The following is a 26,837-nucleotide window of genomic DNA, read 5'->3' as shown; positions in this document are numbered from 1 at the left end:
ACTTTTTCTAGAGTCTCAACATCTTTTAACCACCTTTACTAACCAGCTTCCAGAATAAGAACCTATGAGACTCTCCTTTGAGACAATCTGCTGGAAAGTGTTTTCAGTAGACTTTCATTTTATCATGCATGGTAGAAATGTTTGCATTTGCTGACATCTATTGAGAAAACAAAGAATTGCATATCATGAATTAGACTAATTTTTATTTGTCAAGCACAGGCAAATAAAAGCAACTAACTACAGCAGTACCCCGGTATTCATCTACTTTGAAAGACATCGAATTTGGTATTCAACACATTTTGATGAGAAAATTTTGTCCCGGTACTTGTCATTTTTTGGGGGCTTAACACTCAAGCTAGAATTTGTCGGTGTTGGTTGTGATTTGTTACCCTTTGCAGCCGAACAAAGATGATGCCTTAGTCATGCAGTAGTTCTTCCCCTGTATACATCCCCATGTAATCTTATCTTAGCTTTTGTGGTCATTTTGTGTATTTTTGCACATTTTTCTCGTCAGTACAGATAAAGCAAAGTTTCTATTTTATTTAATCAAAATATTTATTAATTTTTAGGTTTATTTCTCTTGTAATGATATATAACCCTATCATTTTACATATTATCTTAAAAATATGCATTGTCTTTGGTTTGAGAATGCATTCAATTTATTTACATTATTCCTTATGGGGAAAAAAATTTGGGTACTTATCACGTCTCCTAGAACCAGGGGTGGTATTCAAATTTTTTAACAACCGGTTCTGTGGGCGTGGCTTAGTTGGTGGGCATGGCTTGGTGGTCATGTGACTGGCTGGGTGTGGCCAACTCAATATCACTCACATCGAGGCACACATCTCCTCGCCTGGCCTCTCATGACTGTGGGGATGCTGCAACAGTCGTAAGTGTGAAAAATGGTCATAAGTCACTTTTTTCAGTGCCATTGTAACTTTGAATGGTCACTCCACACAAGCAAAGTACCAGCAAAGGAAGGGAAAAAAACTCCAGAGACATTCCTGAGACAGGAAGTCTAGTCCTGCCAAGAATGTAATAAGGGTCAACAGAGAGGCAGTTTCTATAAGGAACACCAGAATGTTTCCTTCCTGCCTTCCCTACAGGATTAGGCCAGTAATTTCTTTTAACAACTGGTTCTCCGAACTGCTTAGAATGGTAACAACTGGTTCTAGCGAATAGGTGCAAACCTGTAGAATCTCACCCCTGCCTAGAACCAATTAACAACCAGTACCAAGGTAGCACTATATAGACTTAGATGCAGGGATTTTTCAAATGCACCCTTGGTCATGAGAATGGAGCAAGAAATAGCAAAGGGACTAATATTCCTATCCAAGGAATATATACTTAAAAGGTTGTAGCTTGGAAGAATGACAGAATGTGATAAAGTTTTATGTACTTGCATATAACGTAAGGAGAGAAAAACCACTTCATCTCTAACATAATATTAGAACCAGAGGTCATCTTGTGAGACTGAATAGAGACATCAGGGGAAGTACTTCAACATCTACTGGGTAATAAAACTGTGAGGATTTTCTAAAAGATACAATATTGATTGCACAATCAATAGCTTGAAAACAAAATAAGATAAACTCAAGTTGGAAAAGGTTGTGAATTGCTTCCAGTCCCAGGTATATATTACATCCAATATCTGAGGAAGTATATCTTTCAATACCCATTTCTGGAGGTTATAACTGGGAGGATTCTTATATATGTTGTGGGCTTTCCATGGTCAAAAGTCTAAATCATTACTGTTTAAACACTGTTACTAAATTCATTTAATCAAGAGAGATTTTGTTTGTTGAATTAATTTAAGACTGATCTACAAACTGACTGATGGGACAGTATGATAAATCATCTCATAAACTAGAAAAGGACCAAATATTTTGGGGAAAAAATCCTTTAAACAACTGCATGATAGATATTGAGCTGATTAAAGATTTTCATTATGAAACAATTTAAAAGAAGGGTGTCAAACTCAAGGCCCGCGGGCTGAATCCGGTTTGCGATGAGGTCAAATCCGGCCCACACAGTCATCCTGGAAACTGTAAGAGGCCAGCCTGCGTCGCTTTGGGCCAGCCCATGCCATTCCAGTAGGTGTGCATGTGCACAGGAGGGCACATGCACGCACAGGCTCAGTTCTCTGCCACCAGGTACTGGGCAACAAAATTAGTCTGTGGGACTATGGTAAAAAAATAGTTCAGACCTTCCAACCTCATGAGAATTTTTTTTGGGGGGGGGGGTGGGGGGTGAGAAGGTCTGAACTGAAACCAAGCAGCACTGATAGCAGCTGAGGGCACAACAGTTGTAGTCCCCTGCCTGAGTCCTCATTTTACCGACCTCAGAAGGATGGAAGGCTGAGTCAACCTTGAACTGGTGAAATTCGAACTGCCAAATTGCAGGCAGCCGGCAGAAGTAACCTGCAGTACTGCATTCTAACCACTGCGCCACCGTGGCTCTTTAAATAAAATAAATCTCAAACCATTACACCAGTTGGGGTAGTTGGAAGATGACTACAAGTAGTCCTTGACTTACAACAGTTCATTTAGTGACCATGCAAAGTTATAATGGCACTGAAATAATGACTTATGACCATTTTTCACACTTATGACCATTGCATGTGATTTATATTCAGATTCTTTACAACTGACTCACATTTATGATGGTTGCTGTGTCTTGGAGTCATGTGATCCCCTTTTGTGACCTTCTAACAAGCAAAGTCAATTGGGAAACCAGATTCACCACCGTGTTATTAATTTAAGAACTGCAATGATTACTTAACAAATGTAGCAAGTAAAGTCATAAAATGGAACAAACTCACTTAACAACATAAATTTTGGGCTCAATTGTGGTCGTAAGTTGAGACTATCTGTACTTTACTGTCTAAGGAACTGCTAGAACTTAAGGTGGAGTTGCTATTTTTAAACAATTAATAGAGCCGTTGTATGACTGGGATTATAAGGCAAACTGAATCAACTGCATTTTAGCTTATTCTGACATTGTCAAATATCTAAATATAATTTGACATAATTGTCAAATATCTAAATATAATATGAAAGTACATTTTTGTACAATTAATTTCCACAGACTATTTTACAATTTTATTGGTCTATCAGTCCTTCAGAGTAGCTGTACGTTATTCCAATTTTTTAAATAAAAAAGAATGGCTAAGAATAATTTCCCGATCCATTGACTTTCAAATGACAGTAAGCATTATTTATCCCTCCAAGTGGTGGGATTCAAAAATTTTTCCTATGGGTTCTGTGGGCGTGGCTTGGTGGGTGTGGCAGAGGAAGGATATTGTAAAATCTCCAGTCAGAGGTGGGATTTGCTGGTTCTCTGAACCACTCAAAATTTCTGCTACTGGTTCTCCAGAACTGGTCAGAACCTGCTGAATACCACCTCTGATCCTTCCCCCTCTGGTAAAAGAGGGCTGTTAAATTTTGACATAGATGGCCTCTTTGACCTTTCTTTTAAACCAGCAGTCCTCTGTCCAAAATGTGGACTTTGCTCTCTTCAAAAGAGTAGCCTTTGTCTTTTAAATGTAGATAGAGTGCTGAATCTTGTCCTGATGGGTTTGTTCTCCCATGTTGTGCCATGCATTTATGAAGTGGTTTTGTTCACCCAATGTACAGATCTGCCTATATATTAGTAGTCTATATATTAGAATAATTTATCTTTTTCTATCTGTACATTGGGGAAACAAAGCAACTACTTCATAAATGAGAATCTCCATAGACAACTGCAGCAAGAAAGGTCGTAAAATGGAGCAAAACTCACTTAACACAAATTTTGGGTTCAATTGTGGTTGTAAATCGAGGACTACATGCATACATACATACATACATACATACATACATACATACATACATATACAAACACATACATACACACACACACATACACACACATGGGATAATCTTGCCAGAGCAAGAACAGCAATGATTTTTATGCATCTGGGATTGTTGAAGTCATGCTGACTGAAGCCAATGTAAACATTGAGACTGTTGAGCCTAGTCCCCACTCCTGGTTTAGGATACTTTGTGACTTAATTTATGTATAATGAAATCATTATCAACAAATCAAATGCAATCATATCTACTATGTGCCTAATATATATTGCACTTGTACTTTGACAGATATTTCAGATTTTTTTGCCAACAATCTTTTGGAAAAGTTTTGCATTCCTATTTAAAAAGTGAACATCTCTGAGAAACATTTGCAAAGACCATAGACTTCTTATTAACAGTAAAATCCATGTTGGAGCAGTTATATGTGTAGATTTATTATTCTACAAGTAATCACATTTAAAAAAAAATACATTTCACTGTTAATCCCAGAGAGTAATTAAACAATTGCTATGCATTTTATTCAAAAGTAATGGCCAAGAAATTCATTATAGAGGTTACTTAAGTGGACATCAATTGCTCTCAGTAAGCTAGATAACTGTAATCATTAATTGTTGATCCTGCTTCACTGGAGATCACCAGGCTTACAGGTTTAAACCAGAAGTCAAAAATGCCCCAGAAAGGCAGTGACTAACCACTTCTGTAACTCTCCCAAGAAAGCTCTCTGGGAGCATCCATTAAATCCATAGATGCTAAGCTTGATTAAAGGAGCTAAATATTTCATCTGCATCCATTTAGATACAATCTACTTGACTCTTTCAAAATAATACATGGAAGCAATTTAATTTTAGCTGGCAATGCCTTATTTTGCATTCTATTTTCTTTCTATAAAATCTAACCCTTAATTGCATATGGGATTATTTCTTCTGTTATGGATTTGTTTTTGATTGTCTTTTTCCAGAATGACAAAGTCCCTTGGAATTATGTCTGTGGAGATTCTCAGTTATCTAGATCATAGTTGTCCCAAATGTGGTTTTTTTTTTCTTCAAAAGGCAACTGTTTTTTTTAGAGGAAACTTCATCAGCTGATGGGGGTGATGAAGTTTCTGAAACTGATGAAGTTTGCTGGATGAGAAACGAAACGTTTTGTTCTTCCTCAAGGAAAAACAATCCGGTTGTCTTTTGAAGAAAAGAAAAAAAAAGTACCTCTGAGACTTCCCTTGGAATTATTTCAAATGAACTTCAATTAGTTTTTATTGACCACAATTAATACGAAAAGAGATTTGTGGCCGAGCAGGGTGAATATATTACACCAATCACGGTAGATTACAATATCTTGCAAGCAAATTGTATTGGGCAGATGTATTCTCTTCCCCAAACCCCAAAAACTTTAACCTTAGACTGTCTACTATTGACCTCACCCCTTTCCTAAGAGGTCTGTAGGGGGCGATAAGCGCACCATCGTGCCTACCGTCCCTGTCCTATTGTTTCTTATTCTTTTATTTTTCTTATATGTACCCATTTCATGTATTCACAACTATGTATACACTTATACTTATTATCTTGTAAACAATTGGAAAATCAAATAAATAAATAAATAAATAAATTTAAACAAACAGTAGTCGATTTATTACGTATTTGTCTTAAAAAAAAAAAAAAAACCTCTCCTCTCAGCGGAGTGCCTTGCCCAGATAGAGAGGGACCAAAGGGGGCGCTCATTAGAAGCAGAACGCGCGGCCGTTGAAAAGCCGAGATCCCTGGTTCCGCTGCTGACATACTGGGATGACGTGATAGGCGGGCTGGGCTCTCTGTCTCTTCCGGAAACAAAGGCTGCCATCCCAGCAACCTGGGCCTGGCGCTGCCGAGACCCAGAACACCGTTGAGGGGGAAGTTTAACACAGTTGGGCGGCTTTGGGTAGCGACGCGAATCTTTTTAAGATGTTACGCGGCCTGAGTGGCTGGTTGGGAATGAATTGGGCGGAAGAAGAAGGAAAGCCGTCTCCCCCCAAGGGGGAAGCAAGAACTGGCGAAGAAGAGGTCCCTGAAAGAGACGCGCCCCCGCCGCGCTACGAAGAGGAGGAACTGAAAGGGGGGGCGGACATGGACCCGCTCTCTAATCAGGCCAAGGGGCTTGGCAGTGAGTTTCTCGTTCCTCCGCGAAATGCCGTGGCTCCACCTTAACTCCACCCTCGCCCCACCTTAACAATGATCTGCTTATTACGTGCTTACAGGCTGCCCTAGCGCAGAAGCTACAATCAATCTTTTCTACAAATTGTTTCCTCGGATCCCACTCTGTAGGGCACCAAAAATCCGGACGACCGCTAGATGGCAACAAGAGACATTAAGACGTCAAAGATTGGTTTATTCATTTATTGAACTTGCATGCTGCCCAGAATTGTTGTGAGTCAGACAGCATACAAATTGCAGCATACAAATTTAATAAAGTTGCAGTAGGTATAAGCTGGGCCTGTTTAGCTTCAACTAACACTTATTCTCATCTAAATAGAGTGTTTGGCTGTTCCATTTACTCAGTTAATTAATTTCAGTTAAATGTACTTTTGGTTGCAATTATGGAAATAACATAATAGAGTGGAAGGGATCTTGGAGGTCTTCTAGTGCAATCTCCTGCTTGGGCAGGAAACCCTATACCGTTTCAGACAAATGGTGGTCCATTCTCTTCTTAAAAACTTCCAGCTTTGGAGCGTTCACAACTTCTGGAGGCAAGTTGTTCCACTGGTTAATTGTTTTGTCAGGAAATTTCTCCTTAATTCTCTCCTTGATTCCATCCATATCTTCTTGTCCTGCCTTCATGTTCTTTGGAGAATAGCTTGATTCCCTCTTTGTTGTGGTAACTCCTTAGATATTGGAGCATTGCTATGTCACCTTGTCTTCCTTGTCATTAAACTAGACATACCCAATTCCAGCAAGCGTTCTTTATATGTTTTAGCCTCTGGTACTCTAATCATCTTTGCTGCTCTTTTCTCCCCATTTTCTAGTCTCAACATCTTTTTTTACATCGTAGTGACCAAAACTGAATTCAGTATTCTAAGTGTGATCATTTCACATGATCTTGATTGTCGCTTTTCATGTAGCCCAGGGGTCTTCAAACTTGACAGCTTTAAGACTTGTGGATTTCAACTCCCAGAATTCTTCCTCTAGTCATATTAGCTCAGGAATTCTGGGAGTTGAAGTCCATAAGTCTTAAACTTGCCAAGTCTGAAGACTCTTGATGTAGCCTAAAACTGTTAGCTTTTTTGGCAGCTGCAGCACACTGCTGGCTCATATTTAAATTATTGTCCAATAGGACTCCCAAGATCCCTCTCCCAGATACTATTTATTAAGCCAGGTACCATCTATATTATACCTATGCATTTGGCTTTTCTTGTCTCAATGTAGAACCTTACTTCTTTCACCATTGAATTTTATTGTGTTAGATAGCACCCAAAGTCTGTCAAGATCTTTCCGTATCTTAAGCCTATTGCCTAGAGTGTTGACTATTCCTGCCAGCTTGGTGTTGTCTGCAAATTTGATGAGTTCCCCATCTGTCCCTTCATCCAAATCACTGATGAAGATGTTGAAGAGTATTGGGCTTAAAACACAGCCAGCCACTGTGTATTTCCCTCCATGTACATGCAATTCCATCTGGAGATGATGCTGTCAAACCCACATTTTTCTATCTTATCAAGTAGTAGTTTGTGGTCTACTTTATCAAATGCCTTATTGAAGTCCAAGTAAATTATATCCACAGTATTCCTCTGGTCTACTAATTTTGTCACTTTGTCAAAGAATGCAATAAGATTTGTCTGGCATGATCTGTTTTTGACAAATCCATGTTGGCTTTTGGTGATGACTTTGTTTGCCTTTAGGTGGTTGCTGATTCATTGCTTGATTATCTTTTCCAGAATCTTCCCAGATATTGATAGATCTGTAGTTTCCTGCATCTATTTTTTTTCCTTTTTTGAAAATGAGAACGTCAGCTCTTTTCCAGTTCTCTGGTAGTTCCCCAGATCTTTGAAAGATACTAGTTAGTGGTTCTGAAATCACATCTACCAGTTCCTTCAGAACCTTGCGGTATAATCCATCTGATCCTGGTGATGTGAACTTGTCTTGAGTTACCATTTTCTTGCCTATTTTAACTTTTATTTCTATCAACTGTTTTTGATAGGTTGGACTGTTTTTTCCTTTTGTGTAAAGACGGATGCAAAAAAAAAACAAGCAATTCTGCTTTCTCCCTATTGCTTGTCACTTTCTTACCACTTTCTCCCATTAATGGACCAATTGTTTCCTTGACTTTTTTCTTGTTTGTTACATGTTGAAAGAATGTTTTTGTTATATTTTTACTTTTGGTTGCAAGCCTTAGTTCATTTTGAGCCTTAGCTTTCCTCACTTCCTTTTTGCAGGCTTGGGCTATTTGCTGATTTCTGCCTCAGTTTTGTGTCTTTCTTTCCACCTTTTTACTTGTTTGAAAGATAAAACATCTTTCGGTTTATCAGATAGTTCTTTATGCAACCATGCTGATTTCTTTTGAGAGCTGCTATTTTCTTCTTCGTTGGTATTGTGCTAATGTATAAAATATCCAAGCACTTTTTCGGGGATGTTGGAATACCCTTTATATTTGGTTTCTAAACTACATGAAAAAGCAACACACTCCAATTCCATATTACTAGGAAAAGCTATGTTTAAAAGTGTGTGTGTTGGTGATGATAGCAGCAATGAATGTTGAAACTAAAGCTTATATACAGCAAAGGAGTTTTTCGAATAAGGAAAAATTTAGAATTAGGGTTAACAATTAACAACTTATAGTTTGTGTTATCAATTAATTTTTTTAAAAAAAATAATTACGCTATTATTTAAATAGGATAGCTGAAATCCTAGTTTTCAAAGCCTTGTTTTGTTGGTAGATGAACAAAATAAATAAACAGTACAATTTAGATTTTTTTTGTTACTGAGTTCAGTGAATTTATCATGTACAGTATCTTGGATTTGTCATACTTTATTTTATTTTAAGAAATGTTAGTTTAATATTCAAGGCTGCCTAACAAAGAAATCAAAACACCATCCCAAATATAGTTGCTTTCTCAATGTAAGTTAGTTCAAGAATATCTCCTGTCATAATATTCTCTATCAGGCACCTACATCCAGAATCCTGAATTAATATTAAATTATTTAAAGTCAAGTTGTTGATATGCTAATTTATGCACCAGATTATCAATGATACTGATAAACTCTAGACTGTGTGGAAGCAGGCTTCTGTATGTTCCCTTGCTCCTGATAATTGTGCATTAATTATGCTGCATGTTTTAAAGCACTAGCAGAATTGAATGAATAAAAATCTAAATTACTATATTCTTCAGATTCATCTTAGCAATTAGTTTCTGAAGTACAAGAAGGAAAATATTCTAAGTTTAAATGATGTCTTATCTTTAAAAGGTTATATCTTCAGCTTTGCTACAACGGCTACAAAAAAGATATCTGAATCAGTTGCTGAAACAGCACAAACTATAAAGAAGTCTGTTGAAGAAGGAAAAATAGAAAATATAATTGATAAGGTACTTTAGTTGTAAATAATTACCTATAAAACTGGTATTTTTATTAACCTACTCTGCTTTAAATCATTTTGAAAGCTTTTAGTTTCATAGTTTTTGCAGATGACAGCACCAAGGCACAAATGCTAAGCAGGCTCCAATCAGGAAAATATTTAAATGGGACATCATCATGAAAGGCTAGGTCTGTAGGTTAAGAATAGAAAGTTGAAAAATCTCCAGGAAGAAGGTAATGGCAAACCACTTAAAGAAAACCATATGATTATGTCCATGTAGTCACTTAAACCAAGTTCAGCTTGAAAAGATGCCTTATGGTCACCAGCTTTATCCCTCAGAACTCATCTTTATGCTACTCATCTTACAAGTTTGTATTAGTTATCTAGATAAGCTTGGTAGCAATTAAAATGTATATATGGATAGTCCTTAACTTATGACACAATTGGGACCAGAATTTCTGTTGCTAAGCAAGGCAATTATAAGAATCACTGCAGTTAAGTGAATCATGTGGTTCTTAAGCAAATTGGCTTCCACCATTAACTTTCCTTGTCGGAAGTTGACTGGCAAAGTTGCAGATAGTGATCACGTGCTCCTGGGATGCTGCAACTACCATAAATACATACTGGTTGCCAAGTGCCCAATTTTGACCATGTGACTGTGGGAATGCTGTGATGGTTGTAAGTGTGAGGTCTGGTTTTTCAATGCCATTGTAATTTCAAACTCACTAAAAGAATAGTTGTAAGTTGAAGACCACCTGTAATTTCATTGTATAGATCACTCAGATTGAATACAAGAATGAAGTCCTTTTAAATATTATGCTTATTCAATTGCATGGACTCTATTGAATTTCTATAGAATAGGGAATATATCAAATAAGCCATGATTGTGGCCCAATTCACATGACCATATATTGGACAAACACATCAGAAATACTTTAATTATAATTAGCTACTTTGGGGCTGGTTTTCAGGTTTAGATGAAGAAGAAACATGATGGTTACCAGCAAAGAACTTTAAGGTATAATAATCAATGTGCAGAAATACTGAATTTGAATGCCATTGCTAATATTATTGACAGTAGCATAGGTTTGATTAGTGTAAGGATCTGCAAAGGGGAAACATTTATTTACAGGATTCATTAAAAAGAACATATGTTGTACCCTATTTGTTTTTGGTGTCCACTATTTTAGATTGAAGGTGTTTTGTGTGGCTTAAAGTATGATGGGGAAATGCAGTAAGCTCACTTTTTATACTTTTATGCTAAAAACTATTTGAAACTTGGATCACTTCTTTTAGAGTAGTAATATTAGCTATTTTTTTCTCAATTTTTATGTGAGCAGTATAAAAAAGTGCTGGCATTTAAGAGAAAAGGAAAACACATGCAGCATGCAGGCACATTCTATATAGTCAGAAATCCCTTTATTTATTTTATCTGTTTTGGGGCACCGTTGAAATATATAAACCTTACACAGTTTTAGAGGTTTTTTTCACTTTCTCCTGCAGGCTACCTAAAGAATGGTTGTCAGGTTTTTCTTTAGAAATTGTCCACATTGTGTTACAATAGCAAAAATGTATTTTTGAAATGCTCATCTATTTTTTTCATTTTTCATATTTTTGTTGTAGACAATTATAGGAGACTTTCAAAAGGAGCAAGAAAAATTTGTTCAACAGCAACATACCAAAAAATCAGGTAATTTTTGAATTGGCTACAAAAATAATAATCATATTAGAAAGCTTGTAGATTGGACTAGGAAGGTGGCATGATGTTTCCTAACACATAAGCAAAAACTACGTGCAAGATTCAATGGAATAACATGTGTAAATAGCTGATTTTTAAAAAAGTCTATCAGAAAAAGAAAAAATTAAGGTTGAGTTTCATATAAAATAGAAAGTTGCATTGTTTAAGATGATACAACAAAGTAAAAAAATGAAAAAGCAATATTTATATAATTACAAATTGCAAATGTAGTACATTATTTGTGCAAAAATATTTTTATGAAAGAAAAAGCTTTTTATCTTGCAACGTATGGTAATATGAAACAATATCCTTGTCTAATAACGGTATTTAGAAGCATATTTATGTTCTTCCTATAATTAAGACAAATATATACAATCTCACCAACTTCAGTTCTGTTTTCAGAACAGTGGATGAAAATGCATGCATGTGTGTGGGAGACATCCAATCCATGGATGTGAATTTTGTTGATATTAGTAAACCACCTGGTATATTGCATTAGCTCTGATAAATAAACATTCTGGGGTTCTAACTTAATATTAAAGGTCTCAGCCGCTTGACTAAACTTCATAAAAATGAATACAGGCAGCAAAAGAAATTTGACTGGATTATACTTCTCACTGGAGATTTTGCAATTCAGATTCATTACTAAAAAAATAAAGCTTCAAATTATAGGTAATATGCCTGATCCAGAATAAGACATTCAGATCCATGTTTCTCCAATTAGTAAAATTGACAGGAATCATGTGCATCCAAGATCAGGAATTATATGCAGAAACCTATTATTTGTACATATATTGGGACTGAAGCTATTATTTGTTCTTGGGAAACATCAACCTGCTACAAGAATTATATAGCTTTCCTTCAAAATAAAATGTGTGCAATACTTGTATCTTCATGTATATACACAACTATTCTGTTTTAGAAATATATAGGTTGGTTATATGGCACAATTTTACAATTTTCCTCTCACTGTGGTCTCCCAGGCTGAATCAGATAATCTATGGGACAAAAGAAAAAATAATCAGGGACAAATGCTACCTTCTTACCCCTAGATATATGGAATTCACCATAGAGTTATGAATTAAGTTCAATTAACATAACCTAGTTCGATGCTTAATAGTGTTACTGGTTTGAGCATTCTTCTGATGTACCTTAGCAAGAGGCTTTTTTTACTTGAAGATGCTAGTTGTTCAGTGGTCTCTGATGGCTGAATGCAATTATATAACTACTCCTTTTCTGCTCATAGAAATAGCTGTGCCTCCATGGGTAGACAGCAATGAAGAAGAAACAATTCAGCAACAAATACTGGCCTTATCAGCAGTATGTGGCAGGTTTTTTGCTTTTTATCTTTTGAATCAGGAATGGGGGGGAAACCTGTAGTTCAGCTATCATGAGCTTCTTATTTCTAGCATAAGCAATTAATTTCTTGAAAACATGTTTGTTACCTAAAGCAGAATTCTAGATATTCAGATATGTAATAACTTCTAAAAAGCTCTAATACAAATAAAAACATATGTGTGTTATGATGTAATGCATTTCTCAAAAAACCATATTGAGAAATATTTTTCCAAGGTAACAACAGGTTTCAACCTCTGTCAACCACATTTTATTTTATAAAGGATAGAAGAAACTTTCTGCGTGATCCACCAGCAGGGGTTCAATTTAATTTTGACTTTGACCAGATGTATCCAGTAGCCATGGTAATGCTTCAAGAAGATGAGCTTCTGACTAGAATGAGATTTGATCTTGTTCCAAAACAGTGAGTGATCTACCTATATTTGATAAGCTATTTTCTAATCAATTAGCTATCAAGAAATATCACAGCTTGAAAACTACCAATTATTACTATCTGTTTATTTTTTTCCTATTAAAATAAGCCTTGATATTTAATGTGTCATTGTCTCTTCAAGGCTAGAGTTAAACCATTTGAAATTAAAGGCTTTCTGTATCAGATATTTGTACTATTTCTCACTATAGAAATGATATATATTGACAAATATGACAAATTGACAAAATTTGCATAATTTGGTATAAATTTTATTCATCTGGTTAACTTTGAATGCAATAGACTTGGATATCAGGAAATACAGTTTGTCTACAGCATCCAGTGACTAAAAGGGATCTCTTATATTGAGATCTTATTGTATTTTTGGTGGGAAATCTTTGGGCAGCGGCTAACCTGTTCCCCTTTGATGTGAAGAAAATAGCACATCACAACTCTATGGAGACCTTAATTGTTGAGAGTTATTGCATATACCGTATTTGCCGGCGTATAAGACGACTTTTTGCCCTGAAAAACATGCCTCCAATTGGGGGTCGTCTTATATGCCGGGTCGTCTTATACGCCGGCAAATAGTAATTGGGAAGCACTGCGGCTGCCCGCGGCTGAGGCACTTTGCGCACCGTGGAAGCGATCCCGTGAAGCCGAAAGGGCAGCCAGCCTTCTCCCAGCTCCCAAGGAAGCGAGGCTTGCACCGCCGAGCTCCGCTGAGGTATCCGGCTGGGGCTGTCAGGAGTTGTTACCGCTGGCGTGGCTCCGCGCGGCTCCAGTCCCGCGTTGCCTCGGGAAGGAAAGGCAAAACCAGGAGCCGCTGCTGCCATTGCAAAGTGCCGCTGCTCTTCCTTTTGCCTTTCCCTTCCCGAGGCAACGCGGACTGGAGCGCATGAGCCGCGCCAGCGGTAACAACTCTGACAGCCCCAGCCGGATACCTCAGCGAGCCCGGGCGGTGCGAGCCTCGCTTCCTTGGGAGCTGGGAGAAGGCTGGCTGCTCCTTTCGGCTTCACGGGATCGCTTTCCACGGTGCGCAAAAGTGCCTCAAAAAAAGTGCAAAAGTGGAAGGCATGCGGAAGAGGGGGCGAGTATATAACAAACTATATTTTGAGTGGAAATGTTGGGGGTCGTCTTATACGCCGGTCGTCTTATACGCCGGCATATACGGTATATAAGACTGAGAGAGAAAGAGAGAAGACAGACAGACACAAACACACACATATACGTGTGTGTACACACAGAGAGAGTGTTTCAATTAATCTATGCAATTCCATCTTTTTCAAACATTGTTTATATTTTGCCTCCCACTTTACATGCAAATATATGAACTATACCTAACCAATTGGATAAAATGTGGCTTTCAGACTGCACTCCCACAACCATGACATACAAAAATATTGACAGGCAATTAAGGCAAATCCTAATACATAAAATCTGTATACCCAGTATTATAAAGTAACTATTTACGAACAAAAACATGTGTTTTTGTCCTCAGTGTAAAGGAAGAAGTGTTCTGGAGGAATTATTTTTACCGCGTCTCCCTTATTAAACAGTCTGCACAACTTACAGCACTGGCTGCACAGCAAGCAGTGAGAAACGAAAAGAATGGCAATGAAGAGGATAGACAGCAAACAGGTAGCTAATTGCTTTAAACAAACATTTAAAATTTTGAAAGTTTTTTTCTTTTCTTTTTTTTTAATTCAAGCTGCTTACACCTTCAATTTCATATGAAACATTCCTTAGATAACTGGGAGATATGGTATGTTTGATTTGTTATAAAGCAAGTTCAACTTCTTTCTGCAGCTAAAACAAACTAATACAGTATATAAAATGATGTAGTCCCATAGTTATGATCTAAAAAAAGATATGTCTAACTCATTTCAAAATCTTACTCTGCATATACCGTGTTTCTCATATAATAAGGCCGGGTCTTATTTTTTTTTGAGTCCCGAAAAAATGGCTAGGCCGTCTTTTCGGGGGTGACTTAATTCCCCCCACTTGCATCTTCGGGCGGGCGGGCAGTGAGGGCTTGGATATTGACCTCGGCGTTGGTGAGGCACTTTGTATCGGGGTCAACGCAGGCAGCACCATATCCGGGTGTGCAACAAAAGTGCTTCCTAACGGCAAGCCCCCCCCCCACCATTTCCCCACCATTTCGCATGTTTTAATATAGGCCTTAATTTGGGGGGAGGGGCTTAATTTCATTTCATGCCTATAAAACATGCTGGGACTTCCTATTGGGGGAGGCCGTATTGTTGGAGAAACAGGGTATAATTATTAAATCTATGTAACTGTATTACATCTTGAGATAAGAATTTTTTAAAAATTAAACACTTCTGCACAATGATTTTACAGTTCTGTTCAGTTCCACTATTCATGGCATGCATGTTAGTTCCTTTTGCTAACTATGAAGCCCCTTCATTCCTACTCTGAAACTAAAAATAATAGATTGTCCTGTTATCTTTGTAGACATTTCTGCCTATTTTGCGGCTTTAAATGTCTGAAACACTACATTGATTAGGCATGACAAGTGTTTTGACAGCACAGAGCCAAATAAACAACCAAATATTTTCAGGGCCAGATGTCAGGTTAGTGAGGAGCTACAGTATTATCTCTGTGGATGTGCAATGTAATCCTGCAGACATGATTGATATTTACTACAATTGTTTTCATTATTTAAGGACAACTGAAAGGGTAGACCTAGTTCAAAAAGCCTGTTACCCCTTCTATAAACCTCAGAAAACTTGCATTCTGCTACATTATTCCATTCCTTTTTCGTCTTCTTTGTATGTCAAGAAAGGCTATTTTAAGCTTAACAAACTACAGGTAGTTCTCGACTTACGACAGCCATTGAGCCCAAAATTTATATTGCTAAGTGAGACATTTGTTAAGTGAGCTTTGCCCCATTTTACAACCTTCTTTGCCACAATCCCTGCAGTTGTTAAAATAGTAACACAACTGTTAAGTGAATCTAGCTTCCCCATTAACTTTGCTTGCCAGAAGTTTGTAATATGACCCCAGAACACTGCAACTGTTATTAAGGTGAGTCAGTTGCCAAGTATTCGAATATAAATCATGTGACCATGGGGATGCTGCAACGGTCTTAAATGTGAAAAACCATCATGTCATTTTTTTCAGTGCTGTTGTAACTTTGAATGGTCACTAAGTGAACTGCTGTTAGTCAAAGAATACCTGAATACTTTTTGCTTCATTCAAGTCTGAAAAAAATACATCTTGTTAACACCACAATTAAGAAACCAGTATATCAAATCAGTAACAAAGACAAGCTACCCTTTTATTACAGACTGCAAACCAAATGTATTTCTTTGTTGAAGGGGGAAGAGAAGAAAATACAGAAGTACAGGTTTGCTATCCATACATGCAGTAGCAATAAATCACAGCTGGGTATCAATGCCTAGTTATCCACATGTTTTGAAACATCAGACATTGTTAGAAAATACCTTCAGAATTTTACTGTATCTATTTTTCCCCTAGATACTGTGAGGCCAAAGATACCACCTGTTGCAATCAAATCTCAGCTGAAACATCAAGAGGTAAACTTACATTATAGTGCTGATTAAGGTATACACTTAAGCAAAGATTTTTAAATTTCAAAATCCAAGCTATTTTCTAATTGCCCACAAAGCAATCTAAGCAAACTAGAAAGTAAAAGAAATTGCTGAAATAAGTCTGAATTAGAATTTAAAAAGGACTAACAGTGGAAACTCTTTTAGTTAGGAGTTTGCGTAAAGCTACCTGTTCAAGCCATTTTTCTTTGATGATTGTTCTACCAAAGTTATGTTTTCTTAGCCTAAACTGAGGGCCAGATCAGCATTGAAGTCTGCTGGGGGAGGGGTGTGGTCAGGGTGGCCGACTGGGGTGACCTGGGGGCATGACCAGCTTGACATCACTCACTCGTGTGGGTGGTGCCTGTGGGGACCAGGCGGGGTTGGGGAAGGAATCCAGAGGTCTCCGATGGGGAGGGAGGCTCGTCCCGTGGGATGGGGTGAGGCGAGGCAAGGGGCAGGGAAGCTACAGCTGGAAACTGTCAGCCACGCCATGCTCACCACCCTTTATGTGCGGGGGGGAGGATGGTTTCAGACTGTAGCCACAGTCTGCCAGCCCCTTAGCTGGTGCACGCTGCAGCTCCGGAGCCCACTGCCACCACCGAGCTGGCTGTTCATATCGACCACTGGATGCACTTACTCTGACCCACTGTCTGTTTTGGCTTGCAGTTGAAGAGTAAGTTGTCGCTGGTCATCTCCTCATCCCCCTCACGGGTCTTGCCCTTGGCCTGTGTGTGGAGCGTGTTCCCCTTTTGCATAGCCGATGCACTTTGGCCCCACTGCAGGCTGCCACCACTGCTCGGAAGACCCGCCCAGCCCAAAGTAGGTGAAGCAGGCAGCTAGAAAGGCCGAAAGAAGTGGTAGAGCACGCCCAGGCCCCGCAGGCAAAAGAAGCCACCATGAGTGGTGAAAGCCAGATCCCCATCGACACCATGGCCGCCCAGGCCCAGCTGGCAAAAAATGGCTACTGTGAGCAGGGGAAGCCAGATCCCCATTGGCACTATGGCTACCCAGGTCCAGCAGAGATGGGGGGAGGCACACAATCCCGGCTGGGTCTGGGCAGCCATGGCACCAATGGGAATCCGGCTTTCCCCACTCACAGTGACCATCTTTTGCCTGCTGGGCCTGGGCATGCTTTACCGTGTCTACTTGGACTTTCTAGCTAGCCACTTCGTGCTGGGAGGACCTGGTGCTCCAGGCAGCAATGACAGCAGCCTAATGGAGCTGCGCAAAGTGCTGGTGGCCTCAATAATGGTGACAGCTCATAGAGGTCCTAAAGTGTGTTAGGGGCACAAGGGAAATGCGCACAGGCCAAGGGCAACAGCCACGAGGAGGCCAAGATGACCGGTGGCAACCTGCTCTCCAACCACAAGCAAAAACAGATGGGATGGAGTAGGCAGGCCGATGGTGTCTGATAACAACTGCCCCACACACTCCTCACCTTGTCTTGGCCTGCAGTGGCAGCAGTAGCCGGAGGCAGAGGTGCAGGGCAGCCACCTGATCTATCTGTTGTGGCCTGCCAGCACCTGACAGAGCTGGCAGCAAAGTCGCACAGTAGTGGGGAGGTTGGGGAGGAACCTGGGCTGGTTTGGAGGCTGAGGAAAGCTCAGACGAGGGCTCTGCATCAGAGGCAGAGATGGGGCCAGGGCAGGCTGACAGTTATCAGCTTCCTTCAGACTCAGACAGCAGTGAGGCGGGGGAGTTTCTGGAACCCATTCCCAGCCTGCACATGTGCAGAGCTACCAGAAGACAAAAACAATTGAGAAAGCAGGGTTGACTCAGGCCACACCTCGGAGATGATTGGCCTCTCCCATAGGATATAAAAGGGGAGCGAACGGGACATGAGCTTTTGCAAGAAGCAATTAATTTGTCTGGTAGATTCAAGCTTTGAAAAGTTTTGTTTGACTCTGTGTCAAATTTGGCCTTGCCCTGCGTTTGGCAGTTAGTTCTCTGGCAGCATTCCAAGTGCGATAAGGTGGGTGTTTATAAACATTCCCCTGAAAGAGTGTTTGTGAAGCCTTGCAGGCTGTGAATGAACGTAATTCACAGCCGTGGAAATAAAAGAGGTTTTGCTGAAACTAAGATTGCGTTTTATGCTTTCTAAAGAAGCCTAGGTCAGAACACTATCCCAGACACATGGGATGGAGCAGGCATGTCCAGTGGTGCGCATCACGTGCCTCCCCCCACAACCCTGCTTGCTGCCGGTGCCACCATCGCCATATCTGCTCCTTGGAGAGCCAGCTGCAGAGCCTCTGCTGCTGAACACCTCCCCCCCATGCACACATACCTGAAAGGCTGGTAAGTACAGCTGTCCTGAAAATGGTAAGGGGCCTGCGTGCCCCTTACTGTCGCTTCGGCCCATCCCATCCCATCCTGGTGGATGCACATGTGAACAGGAGGCGGGCGCACGCATACACAGGACCGGTCCACCCTATCCCAGCATGTACCCGTCTCCTGTGCGCACATGTGCACACCAGGATGTGATGGGCTGGGCTGTAGCAACATGGGCCAGCCCCTTAGTGTTTCCAGTACAGCCCTGCAAGCTGGATCCAGTCCATGGGCCTAAAAAATCTAAAGATGTACAGAAGTTAGTACTAGTAATCTTTTCATTAACAATAGCACAGTGCATTTTTTCTTGCTGGAGAGCAGAGATGACATGCTAGAAGAATAATTCTAAAAGCATTGTTGGGATCAGGTAGATATCTATTCTTTCTTGCAATCTGCTATTATAACATAGATGTAGTTGCTAAAAACTACAAGTGTTTTCTTGGTTTAGATATCATGTATCTGTAACTTCAGTGTTTTTCCATTCCTTACAACAGAGGTGTCAAACTGGTGGCCCACAGGCCACATGCATCACACACAGGCCATGCCCACCCCAGCTCCACAAAGGGGAAAAAAACACGACACTCCACGCGACAGCAACGTGATGCCACGAGTTTGATACCCATGCCTTATAATAAATGAATAGTATAAATCTTTTAATAAAGTTTGTTTATATTCTTAAATTAGTTCTTCTTTAAAATTATATTAAAGGATGATGAAGAGATTTCTACTAGTCCAGGTGTATCTGAATTTGTAAGTGATGCTTTTGATGCTTGCAACCTGAATCAGGAAGATTTGAGAAAAGAGATTGAACAGCTTGTGCTTGATGAGAAAAAGGAAACAACTACAGTGGATGGTAAAAATAATTATTCTTCTTATTCTAATAATATGGTCCTGCTAGTACAAAATCCATAAAAATAGTATTTTGTTAAAGCTCTTGTTTGATTTTGATCTTAAAATGGTGCATTCAATTATAAGAGTGTATGAACACTAAATTACATGTTGAGTATTTTACAGTCATATAAGTTAAGGATACGTTTTATTTCTATTTAGAAGAAACTGCAGACTGGGAAAAAGAACTACAACAAGAACTTCAAGAATATGAAGTAGTTACAGAATCAGAAAAACAAGATGACAACTGGGACAAAGAAATCGAAAAAATGCTACAGACAGAAAATTGATCACTTTGTCTGGAACATTTTCCAAAAACTGACATGAACTTGTTCTTACATTTGGTTCAAGTACTCTCCTTGAGGCCCAAAGTTCTTTGTAAAATAAGACTCAAGGTGTTGCATAATCAGGCACAGAAACTGTTCTCGGAAAATACTGTCTATAATCTAGCAAATTATATTGCAAGTTTTGCTTGTATTTTAGGGATTTTCTAATAATACCAAATTGTCATAGTTAAAAAAATTGCAGAAGTGATTTTTGGTTTATCACAAAATAGTACTTAATGTAAGAATGATCTAGAACACATGAACATATATTTAAAAATCTGCCTAGAATTGTCAGGATCATTGTATTTGTATTTTCATTGTTTTGATATTTTCAGATGATTAGAAAATACTAAATGATGAATGATGAGAAAATAATTCCTGACCATAAGTAAAATTGTGACATTTCCTGTAGTTGACTTGTATCTCAACTACTTTCATATTAATAATGGCAAGAACTCGTTGCTATTTTGCTACTTCTGACTCATTTATAAATACCTCATGAAAATAACCTAAATATGAGCTTTTTCAAAAATAGATTCTAGAATGTCATAAGCTTGTTTATAATTGTTTATAATTCAAATGTTGCTTTTAATTGGGGCTTTTGAAATGTTACCATTTTAAACAGAAGCACTAAAGGCTTTCCACTAATTGAATAACAGCAAAATCAGTTGGACAATACTACTCCCTTCACTACCCTAAAAGGATACTGTTTCAGTTTTGATTGGTGGCACCTGAACCAGCAGAGGATAAATGACAAACATTAGTTAAACAAAATATCTCCAATGACTTTGAAAGTCATATCCAGAACAAGCTTTAAAGGAAAACATAGATTGCATATGTTTAAGACAAAAGTATGCCTTCAGTTTTTAAAATGTATAGAATATTTCATAGTAACTACTGACACTTAAAGACAGATACTGTATTTCTATTTAATGAGAAATACAGGCTTAGCCTGGGCAAAGGCTAATTCAATTGTGCTATAAGGCAAGAAATAGATGGGGAAGAAATGGAGGTAGTGACAGATTTTATTTTCCTGGGCTCCAAGATTACCACAGATGGGAACTACATCCAAGAAATTAAAAGACGCCTGCTCCTGGGAGGAAAGCTATGGCAAATTTAGACAGCATACTAAAAAGCACAGACATCACCCTGCCAACAAAAGTGTGTATAGTCAAGGCTATGGTTTTCCCAGTTGCAATGTATGACTGAAAGTTGGACCATAAGGAAGGCTGAGCGCCAAAGAATTGAGGCCTTTGAACTATGGTGCTGGAGAAGACTTCTGTGAGTCCCTTGGACTGCAAGGCGATCAAACTGGTCAGTCCTAGAGAAGATCAACCCCTGACTGCTTTTTAGAAGGCCAGATCCTGAAGATGAAACTCAAATACTTTGGCCACTAGTGAGAAGGAAGGACTCACTGGAGAAGAACCTAATGCTCAGAATGATTGAGGGCAAAAGAAAAATGGGACGGCAGAGAATAAGGTGACTGGATGGAATCACTGAAGCAGTTGGCGTGACCTTAAATGGACTCTGAGGGATTCATTGACATTCTTCCTGTTTCTGATGCGCACATGTGCACCAGCCAGCTGGACTTCACCCGTGCATGCATGCCAGAAACCAGAACACCAGGTGGCCAGAGTGCATGTGCACGCTTGAAACCAGTTGCTCTTCCGGTTTCCAGCATGTGGGCTTGTGCACGCGCACACTCCCATTTAGGCACATAGTGCCAAAAAGGTTCGCCAACACTGTTCTGGTTCCCTAAAGTACTAGGACGATTTTTGGTAACAGGATAGGAGTTAAATCATTTACATTAATTTTGTTTGAACTATCTCATTAATTCTTACATTTCAGAAATGAACAGTTTCAATGTAGCCAATAACTTGATTCTTTGAAATAATAAATAATGTAATCTTTTATCCAAACCCCAGTACTCATGAGAATTCAAAAAAGACTGTAATTGCATCTACAAATATATAAGGATAACAATCATAAGTTGAGAACAGTCACACTATAAATTAGAAAACATGTCATCACGCTATAAATTAGAAAATATAATTTCCAGAACATAAAATGTTGAAGATCATACAATATTTACTAGCTAAAGCTAGAGTTTAAACATTCTTTAACCTGTATTAATAGTAACAATGGATACTTTTAAGGACAATATTAAGGGCAATTTTATAGCACTCTCAGCTACTTTTTTCTCTTCAGGGAGCAAGATTCCCACTAGGCAGTATGGTTAATCATCAGAGATTATAGGAGTTTCGGTCTTAAAAATGAGCTGTATATGAGACTGTTATCAAATGCTATACATATTTTTTTTCAAATAGCCCATTAGTTATTGAAATAGCGTCAAACAGCTGAGAGGTTAAAAAGGACCTAAGAGCAGGGCCGGGCAGGTGGGCCCAACTGCAGAACATCGGAGAGACCCGGAGCGAACTGGTTCTCTGTCAGCTGATTTTCAGTGCTACCAGTACGCCAAAACGGGCCAAACTGGTAGAATACCACCACCAGTCCAATCCAATATCAGGATAAATGATGCTTAAAAGTGGTGCCTTTACAGAAACAGCTCTCCCCTCCAGCCAATACTCCTTAGTCAATGAACATGCACCTTTTGCTGGATCAGGTAGAGACTTGAGATGGGATGGTCCCATAAGTTCACTGGTCCCAAGCCATGAAGGGCTTTAAAACTAATAACACCTTGAATTGCATCCAGAAGCACAGCAGAAGTCAATGTAAGTCATACACCAGTGTGGTGATGTGCTGAATAACCAGTGCCAGTCACAGCATAGTTGAAGCTTCCGAATACAGTACTCTATAAACGGAGAGATGACCTCTCCTAGAGATTCTGTATAATTATTAAATAACACTGTAAAATGGTGTCCCAGGTGGCAGAACTCATACTTTAGAACAGGGGTCGCCAACCTTTTCGACCTCAGGGACCATCAAACTCATAATTTTAAATCCGGTGGATCAGAGAAAATCCCAAAAAAGTCTGCAGGAAAATTCCCCACCCTGTTTTCCTACCGATCAATCATTCTTTATTTGGGATCGCAGGATACTGTCTCCAGCTCTATTCTCAAGGGGAGGGAGGGAGGGAGGGAGGGAGGCAGGGAGAGAGAGACAGAGACACTTGGCTTCATGCAAGAAAAGCAACAGAAGCAGAAGTCTTTCTTTCTCTCTCCCAAACTCCGCCAGAAATGAGTCATTGCTGGTGCAGCCTCTTGGAGCAGGATGCCTTGCAGGGTCCCAAAGACTCATTTCTGGTGGAATTTGGGGGAGAGAAAGAAAGACTTTTGTTGCTTTCCTTCGTGCAGCCAAAAGCAGAAGAAGAAAGAAGCAGCCAGGTGGCCAGGGGCAAGTTTCCGCCCTCCGCCCTTTCCCCCCTCCCCTCACTACCTCGCGTTGTTCGCAATGCAAGCGATGCAAGCCTTGTCTTCCCGTGGGCCATGTGGGGGGCACAGCCTTGTCTTCCCGCGCAGCCTAGATTAATTGCTTTGGGGGGTGCTTTGGGGGTGACATTTCTCTGCAGACCACCAACATTTTCTCACGGACCACCAGTGGTCCCCAGACCACTGGTTGGTGCCCACTGCTTTAGAAAATCCCATACACCTTATCAGGTTTCACATGCCCAAAAGAATTTCAGAGCATTCCCATCACCTCACTTGAACAGTCCAACCTACACCCAAATCTAAGAAATTATCAATAGAAGAAAACCTGCAAAATCATTCTGATAGCATTCAGTTGCATTATCTTATTTATCCTTTCCTAACCAAGTTCATGTTTCCTGGAAAGGCCACCAGTCAAGAGTCGGCATCAAAATTGTTGCATGACCAGAAACCTGGGTAGCATATTCTGTCAGGCATACTTATCATTTTTGCCCAGCCAGTTCTAAGTAATATACTACAAGCTTATTCATCCTTTACCATGTAATAGATGGATGTAGTCTGATTGTGAATAGACTTTACATTTACCAGTAGCAATTGGAGACCAAGGCATTTGATAACTTATCCCAGGGGTGTTAAACTCGTGTCAAATTCTTATCCCAGGGGTGTCAAACTCATGTCATCGCAGTGTCATCACATGCTATATTGCAACTTTTTCTCCCTTCACTAAACTAGGCATGGGTGTGGCCAGCACATGACGCATCCAGCCCGCAGGCCACAAGTTTGACAGCCCTGACTTAGCCATTTGAGCATGGTGAGGCAAGTGTCTTTGAACAGACTTTCATTAATAAGTATATCTGACCTAATAACCTTTGCCCTATCCTACCCCAATTTCCAAAGGGCCCTCAAACCAAACATTTCATTAGTACTTGTCATATAAAAGATACTTCTGCAGGCCTAGCTTGGTTTTCACACGTACCACAAAATAATTATTACTCTATTCACAACTATTCAGAACTATTATTCCTGATTAGCACATTCCTATTCCTAAAACAAATACTGCCATTGTCCTCAAACCTTAAAATTTCACTAAAAAACATGACATGTTATGAAGAGAATCCTTTACCCTCTGTTCTCTCACTAGAGGGAGCTGTGAAACTTTCTCACAGTTTCCCTGATTTATAGATTCTGACCTATACATCTCTGATAATCCAAGTCCTTTATCATTTATCTGTTCTAGGAACTCCTTAGTCACTTGACCATTTCTGACCATGCACTGAAGCTGAAGATACTCTGTAACATCAACTCTCTCATTCAGCCAATTACACCAGCCTCTTTCTACTCCTTGCCTTTGAGGTTGTCTCTCATTGAACCCCTAGAAATATCACTCTCAGAAGATCAAAGCTGGCATCAGGCTCCTGTACCAGATCAATGTTCTTTTTGCACAAGTATGGCAGCCTACACTCTCCTTTTCATCTTCCTGTGGACACCTCCATTTACAATAGGGCCACACAATTTGCCATCCTCATATTTGTAAAATAGCCCAAGAATTTTCCACTTTCTAATCCAATCCAGATCCAGATCCATATTTCATCTATGCCAGTGGTGGCTAACCTTTTTCGGCTCCTGTGCAATGCGCGCTGGGCCACCCCACAGCCCCTGTGCATGTGACCCTGCGCATGCTGCACATCTTTGCGCATGTGCACAAGCCCCCCCACATATTGTGTGTCTCTGTGCATGAACATGCATCTCCTGTGCACTCCCGGCCCACATGCATGCATGCCAGATACCCGACAATCGGCTGTCGGCGTGCGCAATGGGGCTCTTCCAGGCGATCTCTTGCGTGCCGGCAGAAGTGGCTCTGCATGCCATAGGTTTGCCATCACGGATTTATGCACTTACAGTCTAAAATAGAATAGAACAGAATACTGGCCAAGTGTGATTGGACACGGAAGGAATTTGTCTTAATGCAAATGCTCTCAGTATACATAAAAGAAAAGATACATTTGCCAAGAGTCAAGAATCATAAGGTACAACACATAATAATAATAATAATAATAATAATAATAATAATAATAATAATAATGTACAATAAGCAATTAAATCATACTAGGAAACAGTCTTACAACCTTTTAACCAGTTCTCCACTTTCAATAAAGTACATTTAACTTTCAATAATCTGCATATTACTTTCTCTACTTCATCTTTCTTACAATCATCTAACTTCCCATTTTCCTGCCAAATAAAATCTTGCTGAACCACACTCCTCAGTAAGAAAGCCAAATGATGCCAGCTAAGATCTTATAACTGATTGGGTGCAATAAAAAAACCAACTGTAAACCCAATGAAGATTTTAAGATTCTGTAATGATATCTTGCATTGCTTACTGAAGCAAATATTACTATGTTCATATGACATGCTTAGCTAACCAACATTTACACAAGTTACCCATGATTCTGGGTTCATACAATACACTATATATATATTAGCTAGTAGACTTCATGCTACACTCAGCTGTAACCGAGTAATTTGTAGCACAGCTATAATAGATGATTGAGTGGACTCCTACAAAATTAACCAGATCGCCTAGGGTGTTGTTTTTAATAGAAAATGGCAGACTTACCTCTACTAGAATTCTACTTTTACCTCTACAATCTAATATACGACTTGCATTCACAATTATGAACACGTCATTTTAACAAATGTCATCTGAGTTTAACTGGAATATTGCTAAGTATTTATTAATGCTGTCTCTTAACTGTAAAACATTGTTACATGCTCACACGTAGCACAATAACCATTATTTATTGCAGACTTAACAATATTTCAACTAAGTTCACAATATTAAAACGCGTTCCAGCGAAGGATATTGGGTAAATATTTTTTTTTTCACCTTGAAAGAGCTTCTGAATGTACCAAGCAGGATGTAGGGTAAGAATCATTCCCCTCCTAACTTGGAAAACCAAGTGAACACCAACAATACATATATTGTGGAAGATAGATGCGGACTGGGAAAAGCTCCACTGCTGTTATAAGTATAATGTAGCTACCAGCCTATCCCAACTCTAGCCGCGAACAGGGCAGGAGTAATTGTTTCATAAAGTCCACTAGTTCTTTCACGTGGTGCGACGACTGAAATATCTTTTGGAAACAAGTGCTTCACACACCAATCTGTGCTACATGCCTCCTAAGGGCCAGGACGGCGTTTACAAAGAATCTCGAACTTAAGAAGACTCACCCTACTCTACTGTGTTGAATTTCTCTGAGAGAGCGCCTTAAAAGCCAAAGGCACCTTGTAGGAAACATTCGCTTCCAGCCGTCGCCGCCGCCATCGCATGCTCGAGAAGAAAACACAACAAAAAAAACTACAAATCCCATGAAGCGTCGGGAAGAGATCGCGACCTGAGGGAAAAGCGAAAGTTATTTGTGATCTCCGAGCCGGCTACGCGGC

The 26,837-nt window shown here is 39.5% G+C and overlaps 2 protein-coding genes across 11 annotated transcripts in view; one reads left to right on the top strand and one right to left on the bottom strand.

Annotated features, from left to right (window-relative positions):
* CTPS2 (CTP synthase 2) overlaps positions 1 to 26,738 on the bottom strand; it is a 158,264-nt gene extending 131,526 nt beyond the window's left edge. For 9 of the 10 annotated variants that reach the window (XM_087966983.1, XM_087966978.1, XM_087966981.1 and 6 more), the window contains exon 1: positions 26,625 to 26,738. Coding sequence is in view for 7 of the 10 variants with exons in the window: in XM_087966978.1 (XP_087823104.1) it covers positions 26,625 to 26,692 (68 nt within the window). In the remaining 3 variants the exon portion in view is untranslated. Of the gene's footprint in view, positions 1 to 25,176; positions 25,292 to 26,624 lie in introns of all 10 variants that reach the window. The other variant, XM_087966980.1, reaches the window with a different exon arrangement.
* On the top strand, positions 5,568 to 20,555 carry SYAP1 (synapse associated protein 1). The gene is made up of 9 exons (XM_026674966.2): positions 5,568 to 5,984; positions 9,278 to 9,396; positions 11,010 to 11,076; positions 12,371 to 12,444; positions 12,744 to 12,883; positions 14,391 to 14,530; positions 16,391 to 16,449; positions 19,498 to 19,642; positions 19,840 to 20,555. Exons 1-9 carry the CDS (start codon positions 5,786 to 5,788, stop codon positions 19,965 to 19,967), a joined length of 1,071 nt encoding a protein of 356 aa, XP_026530751.1. The 5' UTR covers positions 5,568 to 5,785; the 3' UTR covers positions 19,968 to 20,555.
* Positions 26,739 to 26,837: the final 99 nt, after the last annotated feature.

Source organism: Notechis scutatus, chromosome 5 (assembly GCF_049901735.1).
Source record: "Notechis scutatus isolate UNSWTSFEM ecotype Mainland chromosome 5, rNotScu1.2, whole genome shotgun sequence".
Taxonomy (NCBI): domain Eukaryota; kingdom Metazoa; phylum Chordata; class Lepidosauria; order Squamata; family Elapidae; genus Notechis; species Notechis scutatus.
This window is presented reverse-complemented; position numbering and strand designations above follow the sequence as displayed.